The sequence below is a fragment of the Pogoniulus pusillus genome, chromosome 6 (genome assembly GCF_015220805.1).
Source record: "Pogoniulus pusillus isolate bPogPus1 chromosome 6, bPogPus1.pri, whole genome shotgun sequence".
NCBI lineage: Eukaryota > Metazoa > Chordata > Aves > Piciformes > Lybiidae > Pogoniulus > Pogoniulus pusillus.
In genome coordinates this window covers 13,244,668-13,258,067 of record NC_087269.1, presented here as the reverse complement: position 1 = coordinate 13,258,067, position 13,400 = coordinate 13,244,668, and the positions used below count along the sequence as shown (strand labels likewise).

Sequence of the window (13,400 nt, the reverse complement as noted above, 5' to 3'; positions counted from 1 at the left end):
AATGTGAACATCTACATTTTCTTGGTACTCTGCACCTTATTCATCCTCTTCCTTGTGTGAGGAACAGGAGAAGGATGATGGCTTATATTCCCTGTGATTTTTAGCATCAAATTACCCCCAGCTGGTTCATCTCTCCCTTAAAGCATTAAATAGCAGAGTTTAAAGGTAACAGCCTCATTTGTCTGGCCTCCCTGCTCTGTTCTGAAGGGACAGAACTGTTGCTGAAAATGAGGGGGGGCGGGGGTGGAGGCAAGGAGATGAGAGGAGAAGGGCAAAGTGTCTGATGCTGTTGTTAAATTAAAACATCCTCATCAGAAACCAGGATTTTAAGTTCTATTGGTAGTTGTTCAGGCTCACCCCAAAGATGTGTCATTATGACTTCATGTAGCTACAAGCCAAAGCTACCTCAAAGGCTAGGAGGAATAGGGTCTGGGCTTTTTATTACAAAGCCAAGAGTTACATTAGTGTTGCAAGCATTATTTTGTAGCAGCTATGTAAAGACATAACTGTCAGCAATTCATTTCTGTGAAGAATGTGTATAGAATAGTAGAATCATGGAATGGTTTAGGTTGGAAAGGACCTCAAAGGTCACCCAGTTGCAACCCCCTGCCATAAGCAGGGATACCTGCCCCTAGAACAGGTTGCTGGAGGCCTCGTCCACTACATATATAATTAGTTTCTATAGTTTACACGTTTGAGGAATAGAGATTTTAGCAATACTGCTTAGCCATGCATCTTTACAGCACAAGCTGGCACACTCTTAAGGTTGCATTTGCTTTTGTTGCATCCCTGAGTCTATCACAGAATACTCCTTTATTCTGTTGATACTCTGTTTCCGAACCCATGAGTATTTCCTCCCGAACATATGTGCTTAGTGTGGTGTGTTATGTGCACACAAGGCAAAAGAAGCAGATGACTTGAGTTCAGTGTAGTGATGTTTTGTGTTTCAGCTGCTGCAGGCTCCCTGTTGAAAAGAAACTCACGCATCCATTTGTTCATGAACTAGTGTGCTGTCGTGACCGTGTTGATCGTGCATTGATTCTTGGTGTATGGCCTTGGTTAGAGGAAGGCATAATCTCCTTCCCTGCATGTGCTCTTGTGAAGGAGGAGTGAGAAAAATGGTCAGCTTGTGTGTGAGTCCTCTGGCAATGGAAAGTTGCCCCCAAATTTGACACAACTTCAATGAAACAACTTCACGTGTGTACTGCCTCAGTTTTGGAACCGACTCTTTGCCTTCTCTTCTGATGGGCTGAAGATGGGCTGTGGTTTCATTCATGAGCTGTGGTCTCCATGTCATGCTCTGTACCATCAAACTGTCCAGTTGTTGGCTGTCAGTATACTTATAGACTTTTATTGCTCAAAATTATCTAGAAACCTTTAGTGCTTTACAGTGAGGACTTGACTAGCTTTTATTTTTATCTATAGTTCCTCTCTGAAGTAACCCTGCTTTATTTATGTCTTTGGGGTTTTTTTTAACTGAAAGTTATTTTACTTACTACTCACAGCAGCTTTGAAACCTTTTTTTCCCTCATTCTGCTTTCAGATTCCATAGGTGGGTCATTTTCTGCTTCCTCCCACCGATGCCATCACAAGCAGAAGCACTGTCTCCCCATCCCACAGTGTGGAACTCTGTCCATCAGCCCTCTGCTTTTCCATCCTCACACAAAGGGATCCCAGATCATCATGGACACGACGCAGAAGGCAGTGAAGCGCCAGGCTAGTTTCTGCAATGCCATTACCTTCAGCAACAGGCCCATTGTAATTTATGAACAAGTCAGGCTTAAGGTGAGTAAATGATTCCTGCCCTGTTGTCATGGGAGTTGTTGTGCATGAATTTTGGAGTGTACCAGGCTTTGATGTTTGCATCATAGCTGTAGCCCTTCATTGAACAATATAGTAGCTAGATCTTGGGCTTAAAGATCTGTGGGGGTTATTTTTGATACTTCTGCTTTTGTCACTGTAGTTCTCAGAGCCACTGGGACAGACCACTATAGAAATTTGGAGCAAAAGAGAAATCTATGCTCCAGAAGAGTTTATCTCCATGTTAGACAAAGAACAACAGAATAAACTGAGATTGCTTGGAAAACAGCAAGAAAACATTGGTCAGACCAAAAGGCAGCAGCCTTATTGTCTGTCTAGCCAACATATTCTCTAGGCTTTGTGTGCATCCTGTAAAGTAATTTTACTGGGTGGATTGAGGGAGTGTGAGAAGTTAGTGCATGTGTTCAGTTCCACAAGGAGCATTTGCTGTAAACAAGGCAGCAATGAGGGCTGGTCTTATGGAGGTGGGAGCCAGCTTCTCTACAGCCAACTGATAAAAGGTAAAAAAAAATGGAAATGAAAGTGCTTGCTTGCATGCTTGGCAGGGAAGATAAAAGGGTTTGGATGAAAGGATTAAAGGAGCAGTCAGTTGCCATCTAAGGAGAGGCTATTTCTCATGGTCTGCTGACTGCTTTGTTAATTAGTCACCTGGTAGCATTAAGGTCAGAGGACAGAACTTTGCAGGTATCACATTTTCCTTGCTAACAGAGGCTGATTTCACTTCCATTGTGTTACGGCAACCAGAAGGATGGAGTTGGTACCCCTTGTGCTACAGCTGGCATGGGAAGTTCAGCTCCTTTAAGACAGCATGTCTCTATGTGCACTGGGAGCTGCTTCTTGATGAAGAAATTTCCAACTCCTTTTAGGAGCTGAAGCATTTTTTTAGGCCTTCAGCAACTTCAAGGAGCTTGGAGCCCTTTAAATTTTATCTACAGATATATTCCACTCTTTATGCCCTGTGGGTTGTGGGACTGCATTTTCCCTTCTTATCTGATTCCATTCCTTCCACTGGCACAAAGTAGGTCATCTTCTTTGGCAACTTTAGTTCATGGTACACATGAAAAATCTGCCTGCAAATCCTTAATTTGCACACAGTGAGCTTTTCAGGAAGTTTATCTGCATAGAGCTACTGAGTCTGAATGATCCTGCAGTTGCCCATTGATAGAGGTCTCTGAGTGCTGTGACCTACAGCAGCAAATTAGCCCTCTCTGCCTCTTCCCTTACAGGCAGCAAAGGAGCAAGAAATGAGGAAGATGCCTGCTTTTGAAAGTATGCAGATTTTGGTGGTCTCAGACTTAGGTGCATAGGTAAAAAAATCCCTCCTACAGGTGGGGGATTTCTTGTGGAGATCCTACCGCTTCCTTTCATAGAATCAACCAGGTTGGAAGAGACCTCCAAGATCATCCAGTCCAACCTAGCACCCAGCCCTATCCAGTCAACTAAACCATGGCACTAAGTGCCTCATCCAGTCTTTTCTTGAACACCTCCAGGGACGGTGCCTCCACCACCTGCCTGGGCAGCCCATTCCAATGGCAAATCACTTTCAGACTAGAAACCCAGCAGGACTAATTCATGTTGCCTAATAGGATTTTTTTCCATGTTGGCTGGCAGTTTGGAGAAGTAACTGGGGGAAAAAATGGGAGAAGATGAAAACAATGTTTGTTTTTGACAACAACATCAAAGACTGCAATGGATTCAGTGGCTTAGGCAAAGATTCTGGGCTACTTCTTCCTCGTTCTGAAACAGCGTGGCTATCTCTGGAAATTCACACTTGTGTATCACTGTGTATTTTTAGGATTTTAGCTTGCATAACATATGTGAAGAACACATGCAAATCTGCATAAGGGATTTACAAGCAGAGCTCCTGCTGAGTCCAGTGGGAGGGTCTCATGGGAGTAATCAAGAGGCTGCAATAGAACTTGCACTCCAGGGACGGATGGAAATGTGAAAATTGCTTTTCTGATAAGTCTATCCTCCAATTGACTTGTTACTCTGTGTACCTGTGGAAAATTTAGTCATAAGCTTTCTTATCTAAAGGCTGAGTGTGAACCCCGTCATTCAGGTCCCATAAAATCTAAACTCTTTGGAAAACTAGAGGTCAGGGTATCTCGTTCTGTTTGTTGGGTGCTGTGCCTCAGGTTTTATTCTGAGATTTCTTTGTGGCTTTGGGGACACTCTCAAGATTTCCTCTTTCTTTGCCTCCAAGCTTTACATCCCAATATGGTTTCTTCCATGTAATTCACGGCACTGCTAGGGAGTGGAGTGAAGTTGTCAAATGTAACACAAGACACGGGGGAGTAAAAGAGCAGGAGCCTGGATCTGTGGAAGGAGTCATGGCTTAGCAATTTGGGCGTAGACTGTATCTTTCCCTTCCTTTCTGGTACCCAGTGGACCTCCCAGGCTTTTCTGCTAGCAGTGGCTGCTGAAGAGAGAATTTGGTCCATCATTAACCATTGCCTTTTTTAGCAAAACTGTGTACCCTTTTGTCCAGCTGTGCCTAATTCTTGGCAGGCTTTATACTGGATTTCAATTTGGGTATTAGTTTGCTTGTGGTCGGACTGTATTGAGACTGTTTATAGGTGCTGATTAATACATGAAACATGTGCAGCCTTGATTACCATGTGAATATTTGCTTCACGCAGCCTGTGATTGCTGTGAAACATTGGCAAGAAACTGCAAAAGAGTAAATTGTAGAAATAACAATGAGGCCATATTTATTTCAGACCCAAAAAGCTTTTAGAGCTCACAGGAGATTTACTGTAATAAATAACTCCAGCTTCTTCTTGGAATGTTCTTCTTTTTGCCATATGTACACTCCATCTACCCCCTTTCAGCTGGGCACATGCAACGATCCCATTCCTCCTGGCCAGGCATATAAAACAGCAAATCTTCTTCATTTTTAGTTAGTGCCCACCCCAGTGTCCATCCAGCACGCAGGAGTTTGATGGGGATAATAGTGCTCAAGGGTTTTGTGTAAACGGATTAGGTCCTTGGCTGTTGATAACTGTTTTCTGAAGCTCAGAGTTATTTTCTCTGATACTCTAGTGATAAAACAGAAATCTCTAGGCTTTGAACTGTGTCTTTGTGAGATTATTGTGTCCCCAAGGGCATGAGTTCCAGATTTGCTCTGGAGAGGAACATGTGAAAGAGAAACACAATATTTACAGATGTGATTAGCAGTGAATTCAGGAGCCCAAAGAAAATACCTTGGGAGAATTCCTTGGTGAAAATACTGTGCTTTCAAGCTGGGACATAAGGGGCTGCTGCCAGGCTTTTGAGGACAAAGTCCTGGGCAGTTCACTTTCTGGCATTGCCACTCACCCGAGCCTTTAGCAACCCAGAGTGAAATAGCTCGAGGTGGCCAAGGCTTTGATGGAAGAAGGCTGTCTCAAGTGCCCTTATATTTGCTGCAGGTTCAGTGCATGAACAGAAACACCAATTATTAGTCAAGTGGTATGCAGGAGCTGTATTGGCCCCACATCAGGATTGGAACAGAACAAGGGGACAGTCTCAAATTGTGCCAGGGTAGGTATAGGCTGGACGTTAGGAGGAAGTTCTTCACAGAGAGAGTGATTGGCATTGGAATAGGCTGCCCTGGGAGGTGGTGGAGTCACCATCCCTGGAGGTGTTCAGGAAAAGCCTGGATGAGGCACTTAGTGCCATGGTCTAGTTGACTGGAGAGGGCTGGATGCTAGGTTAGACTGGATGGTCTTGGAGGTCTCTTCCAACCTGGTTGATTCTGTTCTGTTCTATGCTATTCTATTCTTTGGACTTTTGTTTTATAGTATGGTTGCTGATAGGCTGAATCCCTTTGAGAGGAGCGATTCCCAGCAGGTTCATACTCAAACAACAGTAAGAGAGAAAAAAATTCTCCAAAGTCATCATCTCCATCTGAACCACGCTATCCCTGGAAGACTCCCTGCTTCCACAGAAAGAAAGAAGCTATGTAACTGCATGATGTTTTAGGATCTGTTGCCTGCAACCTTCAACACAGGACTTAGCTCCTGTGAGAAGAGGCTGATGACTTTGGAGGCTGTGCTGGTCCTTTGTCCTGCTATCTCTTAGGTGCCGAAGGGTGGATATGGCACATACACCCTCCCAAAAAACACATCAAGTGTTCATGACCCCAGACAGGCAGAATAACTTGCTTGCTGACAGGTGGAATGTAAATGTGCACAACTTATTCTGAAAAGCACCACTCGCAGCTGAAATAAATAATTTTCCCCAGTCAGAAAACAACATCAATTATTGTCTCCTAATTGTGTGTTTAATATAATTAAATACTTTCAGTTATTCTTTCCCACGCACAAGTTCTCTGCTGCAAGGCTGTGATTGCATTCAATCTGGCAAGCTAAACAGGGCTGAGGCTGTCTTTTACTTGGCTGGCAAACCCAGACAGCCCAGTGGTGGTGACTACGATTCTGGAACCAGTGCTTTTCCCTCAGGTCATGAGAGACTCCATCATCTGAGCACCATGGGGGAAGAGCTCTGCTGCTGCAGGTGTTGAGATGAAGCTCTTACGGCTGTTTTTGATACATGTTGTGAGAGGATGATTCTTAGGCCAGAAGGAATTTCTTCACATAGATTAGATTGGTTTTGCTGGAGGTTTTAGTACATCCATTCTATCTTCAGTGTGCAGCATTGCTGCTTGCAACTTGAAAAAGCTATGGCAGTGTTTCTTCATCTGTTTCTTGTGGCTGTGGTGGCATAGAGCCTGCAGTGTCTAAGTGGATGTTCAGGTGCCAAATGCCGTTGTTGCTGCTGTTGTCTTTGCAGATCACTAAAAAGCAGTGTTGCTGGAGTGGAGCTCTTCGACTTGGGTTTACTTCCAAGGATCCATCGAGGATTAACCCTGACACTCTGCCGAAGTACGCGTGCCCTGATTTGGTTTCTCAAAGTGGTTTTTGGGCCAAGGCTCTGCCAGAAGAGTTTGCAAACGAGGGAAACATCATAGCCTTCTGGGTGGACAAGAAGGGACGGGTTTTCTATCGGGTGAACGACTCTGCTGCGATGCTCTTCTTCAGTGGGGTGAGGACGGCAGAGCCCCTCTGGGCTTTGATTGATGTCTATGGACTCACCCGCGGAGTGCAGCTCTTAGGTGAGTACTTGAGTTCAAACGTGCCAGGACAGTACTGAGTCATCCCTGGCAAAGGGGCAGCCTGCTGCTGCCTGTTTCTCCTGCTGTGCTAGGGCAGGCACAGGCAAATGGCTGCTGTTGTCTCTGGAGCATCTCATGACCACAGCTTGGATTAAGTGCACGTTTGAAACTTATCATGTAAATATAATATGAGTGGGAGGTGGGAAACAACTGCTATGGTATAGCACTAGAAGCCATCTGTAAATAACTGAATTTCTGTTCAGAGGTGTTGCTATGTCAAGACATAGTCTGGAATGTGGTATAGACCTTGTAAAACTTCCTTTTTATTTCATCCACTGTTTTCCCCGTGCCAAAACGGGGAACTGCATTTTATGTGTTATGATTACATCCTTCCTGGGTGGCACTATTATGTTTTTTCTGGCTGGTTTGATGGGCAGGTTTGAAATATAGATGTCTTCCTGTGAGAAGCCAGGATGTTGCTTTCACAGAGGAATTTGATTCATCCTCTGGAACCTGAAGGTTGAATATACAGTTGGGTTTGGAGGACAAGGAGTGCTGACAGCTTGTGTCTTCTGCCATCCACAGCTGAAATAGAGTGAGTTTGGCATGAGGACCCAGTCTAGCCCCAAATGTTCAGGCTGTAAAAAATTAGACCATTTGAGTTCTAACATCTTAGAATAACTGAAAGGAATCTCCAAAGACCCAGCTTAAGGGGCAACTATATTACTGGGGGATCAGCATTACAACCTTAGTGCTGGCTTTGTATTGTCACTGGAAAGCAAATCACAATACTTCTCTATGTAACAGTAAATTCATGAGACTTGTTTTCATCATGGAAAAGATTGGTAGCTGCTGAACCTTATGACCTGAAGTTTCTCCTGAATGTAAGACTGTCTTGCTAGCTGCCTTTTTTCCTGTGGTGCAGACTGATAATCCCTGTTCAAATGATATCTTTGTGCTATATATCCAGAACATTAACAAAGCCTCATCCTAACAATTCTTGCTTCCTTTCTGGGCTGTTTGCTGTATTAAAAAATAAGGTAGCAGAATTGCCTGTAGCAACCGTACATGGCAGGGAAGAAGGATGTGGGTTCAGAAGATGAAGAAATGAGAATGACCTCCTCATGCTGCAAAAACAACCAGCCCAAAATTGCACAAGACAGAGGAATGAAAAATTTCTCAGCAGCTTTTTGCTTTCTATTAGGAGCAGACAGATTTATCTTGTGTTGTGAATCAGCTTGAACCAGAGCCACTAGGCAAATGTTCATAGGCCAAGGTGGTGATATTTGAATTGGAATTCAGAATTTGGGCAAATGTCATGACAAGGGTTCAGTTGGGAAGAGTTTGAGAGTTACTTCAAGTCTTTTGGCTGCTCTTGTGAAATTTGGCATCTCAGGACTTCTCCACCTGATTAATGAGGACCCATAACTCTGGATGTTGTGTTTCCTTTCAAAAATACGCGAGAAATCATTTCCTATCTGCTCTGTCTTAGCATCTTCCACATCCTCTTTCACAAGGAAAGTGTGACTTTTGCCAGCCACTGACCTACCTCTAGTCGAACAGGCTCCAGACTCTGAGTATAAAGTCCCTGAATGAAGCAGGCAGCTTCTGAGTTTCCACAGTTGGCATGGAGCTGAGATATGTATTTGTAGCTTGATCCAGCAGTCTTTAAGCCTAACAACTGTGCTGAAACATCTTTGACTTGAGTCCTCTCTATCTCCATCACACAACACAAAAACTTAGAGCAGTGAAATGGTAGCAGTGTTGCCTCTGGATCCTGTAGACATATCCACTGCAATGCTCTGCCTGCCTGTTCTTGTGTAGCAGACCACACATATTGTACAGGATAACTTGCCAAAAGCTCCCAGGACTTGACAAATGAATTTCAGAGCTTAGCTACAAACATATGGTAGAATTCAGCCTGGTATGGCATGCAGGGCATCTGATGAAGGCTGAGGATGCTGGAGTGGTATGTTGAACGGAAAAGCCTAGCGTTTCAGATTCCAGTGCAGTAATTTGTTCCTCCTCCTAACCCCAAGTATATTCCTTGTTCTTGAGCCTCATTATTTTCCAAATGACTGTAGGGTTGCAGGGCCATGCCGCACCTCTGCACTGCTTCCATTTGCTTTTGTGTGCATTTCATCCAAGAATCTGACCAAAAGCTTTAACATTTCTGGTGGCTGTTTATAGGAGAATTATTCCCTGCACTCTCCTAATAATGCAATTTCACTTATAATCAGACTTGCCTGAAAGAAAAGTGTGCAGCATTAAGTCTCATGTCACTGCAAGATCCCAACTGTTCATTTATGCTCCTGAAAGCCACAACTTCCAAAATTTCACATTTTTGTCCTGCTAATTTGCACTACAACAGCAGTCCCAATCAAAATAAGGGTCCCAGTAAAGCGGAGCAATGACAAAGTCTAGTGACACTATTCCTAACCTACGGAATTAATAGAGCAACTTGAACAAAAGGCTCCCAAAGGCTGGGAGAGTTAAACCATTTGCCAGAGGTCATATAGCAGAGTCACCTGATTCAGGGATGCCATCAGCCTCGTTGCCCATCTCAGTCCTGCCTCCCTATGTATCACCACTGCAAACATTGCACAAGATTCATCACTACATTGTCCCTGTGGATGAAACAGCTAGTTTGTACCTTCATTTTTTATTCCCTTGTCCTTATGGCTTTACCCATAGCAACAGCCTTACTGATAATTACTCATGTGTCACTACTGCTGTCAGTGTTTATGTGGCTATCACAGACGTTCCAGACTCTGACTGCCCTTGCTGTATGTTCAGAAGCAGAACTTTTAAAGCAGCTTCTTTGCCTGCTTGATTTTGTTCTGACACAGGTAAAAAGGACCACTGCGCATCAGCTGAGCAGAGGGCAAGAACTGAGTTAGGACCCCATCTTTCCTGTCACTGCTGGAGTGAGTCAAAAAGAGAGACTGGCTTAAATCCTCCTTGAAGGTGGCTTCAGTAGTGAGGTTCACAGTGCCCACACACTTGGCCACAGGCGAAAAGCTCCTCCTTGCTTTCCTCATCGCCACCCATGTTACAAAGAGGAAGAGGCTTAAGTCCACCCAGGAATGTGATCTTCTCTGACCACGAGGTCTCAGCTAGTTTCCTGCCACGGTGGAAAGGCTCACTTAGAGGAGGTTGCTGCAGTTGGGTGCATATATGTTCTGTGTTTTAGGGCATGAGCCTCAGCGTAGATGCAGGCTTATGTGACCTGTAAACATGCCCTTATACAGCGACTCTCCTGCTGACATGCTCAAATTGCCGGCAGGATGGTTTACAGCTCTGCTTCCCTTTTTGGGCAGCTAGTTTTGCACAAATGCACTTTTACGTTCCAGGATAATTTAAAGTAATATTTACTAGAAATGTGGCTTAGCCTTATGTTATCACTTCAACATACACACATGCTCAGTCACACTTCAAAAAGAGTCCAAGGAAAATGGAATATAAGCAATCTGCTGCCTCACTGCTATGATAAAGCCTCAGAAAAAGAAAAGGGAAGGACTGGCTGTGGAAATCCTAGGATCCTCAGGGCCCTGGAGGAAGGATGGCAGCTCATGGCAACCTAATGGTGTTGCTTTACATTAGCCTGCTTCTTTCAAGCACTTGGTTAGTGAGCCTGGTATAGAGACAGAACCGTTGGTGTACCCATTCTGTGGACTCACTGTAGGACAGCAAAGGTGGCAGCTTTTCTCAGTGATGCATAGAGGAAAGCATCATGTGTGTTTTCAGAATTTGCCTGTACCTTTTGGTGGGCAATTCCAGATTTCCTTGCTGTTTAATGTCTGTGTGAAAATAGCTTCCTCTTTTTTTTTTGGCAGTGGTGTTGTAGCACAGAGTTTCAGAATGGTTAAGGTTAGAAAGAACCTATGAAGACCATCTTGTCCTTATGACCTGGTGTCTTTTCTTTTAAAGCATGACCTCTGTGCTCTAAATGTGTGGAAAAATAAGACTGGAAAGAAATCATGATTTCAGCATGTGCCTCCACCCACCCTGGATTTCCAGTGGGGCACCATGAGGAATGGTCTGTTCATTTTCCTTAGTCTCACTCATTCCTAGTATGGTCAGCATCCATCTGTTCATGCTCTTCTCCCATCCATATATATTTTTATTCATGCAGTATTTCAAAGTAGTCTTGGTTTTGAGCATCACAGGCTTGGATAAACAAGGATAATTTTATTTAGATTGGCACACTGAGAGGCACCTGTTGAAAGCAAAGCTTCACCACTTCTTGTAAAAAAAAATAATATGGGAAAAACTAGCAAGACCTTGCAAACTGGGAAGATTTTTAATGCATATGTGTTAAATTAGCATTAGAATCATAGAATCAACCAGGTTGGAAGAGACCTCCAAGATCATCCAGTCCAACCTATCCCCCAGCCCTAGCCAATCAACTAGACCGTGGCACTAAGTGCCTCAGCCAGGCTTTTCTTGAACACCTCCAGGGATAGCAACTCTGCCACCTCCCTGGGCAGCCCATTCCAATGCCAATCACTCTCTCTGCCAACAACTTCTTCCTAACGTCCAGCCTAGACCTCCCCTGGCACAACTTGAGACTGCATCCCCTTGTTCTGTTGCTGATTGCCTGGCAGAAGAGACGAACCCCCACCTGGCTACAGCCTCCCTTCAGGTAGTTGTAGACACCAATGAGGTCACCCCTGAGCCTCCACTTCTCCAGGCTAAACACCCCCAACTCCCTCATCCTCCCCCAACATGGCCATGCCCCAGGCCCCCCACCAGCCCTGACGCCCTTCTCTGGGCACGCTCCAGCACCTCAACAGCTCTCCTGAACTGAGTCCAGAACTGGACACAGCAAGCCTTGCTGTTCAAGACAAGATTGGACGTGGCACTTGGTGCCATGGTCTAGCCTTGAGCTCTGTGGTAAAGGGTTGGACTTGATGATCTATGAGGTCTCTTCCAACCTTGGTGATACTGTGATACTGTAAATGTTAGCTTTACCTGAAGTCGAAAAGGTGTAAATACATACTTCAGTCATAGATACCCACAACAGATTCCAGTAGAATTAACTGTCAGTGCTGTAGGTTGTATAAGATGTTTGGAAAAATCTTTTCTTTCTCCAGATCCCCTCCCTAGTTTCTTATTACTTCATGTTTGCAAAATGTCAAAAGTCAAAACTGATCATAGATGTACTAATCTGAGGCCTCCAGCTTGTGTATATCCGACAAGGAATTTGGACATTTTTAAAGGAAAGAAGAAAACAAATCTCTGAGGCACCTTTAGAAGAAACATTAAGCCTCAATTGAAGTGGATTTATGGGAAAACTTTGAGTGTGAATGGTGTGACTGATGATAGACCTAATTTATTGCATGCATCTGCAGTTTTACCATGTGGTTATTACTATTTTATTTTCCAAGTGAAAAATGTATTTTCTGTTGCCCATGGGAATTCACTTCTGTTGCTATTCTGATGCATGCAAGTAAGCAGACTGAGCTGCTGAGAGTGCTTTGCACTAAACAAAATTGGATAATCAAATATGACTGCAGTGTATTTTTATAGTGTGTTGTTGGAAGTGGAAGCTATAAACTATTTACCCTCTATGTGGAAGCCTGTGGCTATCTGATGGAAAAGAATAGTATGTGTTTAAGCAGAGCCCTACTTAATGAAGGCAAGATACACACGACCTGCAAATAGTCAGTTGTCATTGTTTTTCTGCCTCTCCTAAGGGTGGGGGGAATTTAAATTGCTCATAAAGTTTTATTGTCTGTAGCTGTTGTCTCTATGGCAGCTGCAGGAAGCTCTCTAGCAAGGCTAAAAATGTGAAAACAGTTTAATCAGTAACTCCTGTCCTGCCATCTTAATTAATCCCTGCTTTTCCGTAGCACCTCTGGAGGGTTTGGATTTTTCCAGATGCAGTGGTTAGCCCACAGCCTGAAAGCAGCTCCTTGGGTTTGAAGCTGTCTGTCCTCCAGGTCTGTCTTGCTTATGATGATACGGCTGCTGGACACAGCAGTTTCATGTAAGCTCAATCTCCTCTTGGCTGTGTGAACACAGTGGCTTTTTTTACTTCTCCTTGTACTTGATTTTAAACAGCAGAGAATCTGTGCCCATCAGCCTGAGCTGGCCAGTGGGAGAAGACAGCATTTCCCCAGTCCTGCCTGGCCCTCCCCACTGCCTGCACTGGCAGTGCTGAGGGGGTCAGGCTGTGCAGTTGAATGGCAAATACCAAGTATGTTATAACAGGCAGATAACAAGTGAAAGAGAGTCTCTGAGGGATCAAGATTTCAGCCTTCACCAGGTGTCAGTGAGGTGTTGAGTCATGACATTGCACAAAGGCTGTGTGCTGCATATATTTTTTGATCAGCCTTTCTTGTCGGCGTACTTGTTGCTTTCACCTCAACCCCCTTTGCCTTAGGACTACTCATGGAGCTGAAGCACTGCTGCTGGTGAACAGAAAGGATAGCACATAACATGCCACTGGGAACATTATAGCCACTAAATAGCCACT

General features: G+C 44.2%; 1 protein-coding gene across 2 annotated transcripts in view; it reads left to right on the top strand.

Annotated features, from left to right (window-relative positions):
• NEURL1 (neuralized E3 ubiquitin protein ligase 1) overlaps positions 1 to 13,400 on the top strand; it is a 191,851-nt gene that overhangs the window by 116,327 nt on the left and 62,124 nt on the right. For both annotated transcript variants that reach the window (XM_064144449.1, XM_064144450.1), the window contains exons 2-3: positions 1,544 to 1,785; positions 6,598 to 6,919. In XM_064144449.1, coding sequence (XP_064000519.1) covers positions 1,544 to 1,785; positions 6,598 to 6,919 — 564 coding nt within the window. The remainder of the gene's footprint in view (positions 1 to 1,543; positions 1,786 to 6,597; positions 6,920 to 13,400) is intronic.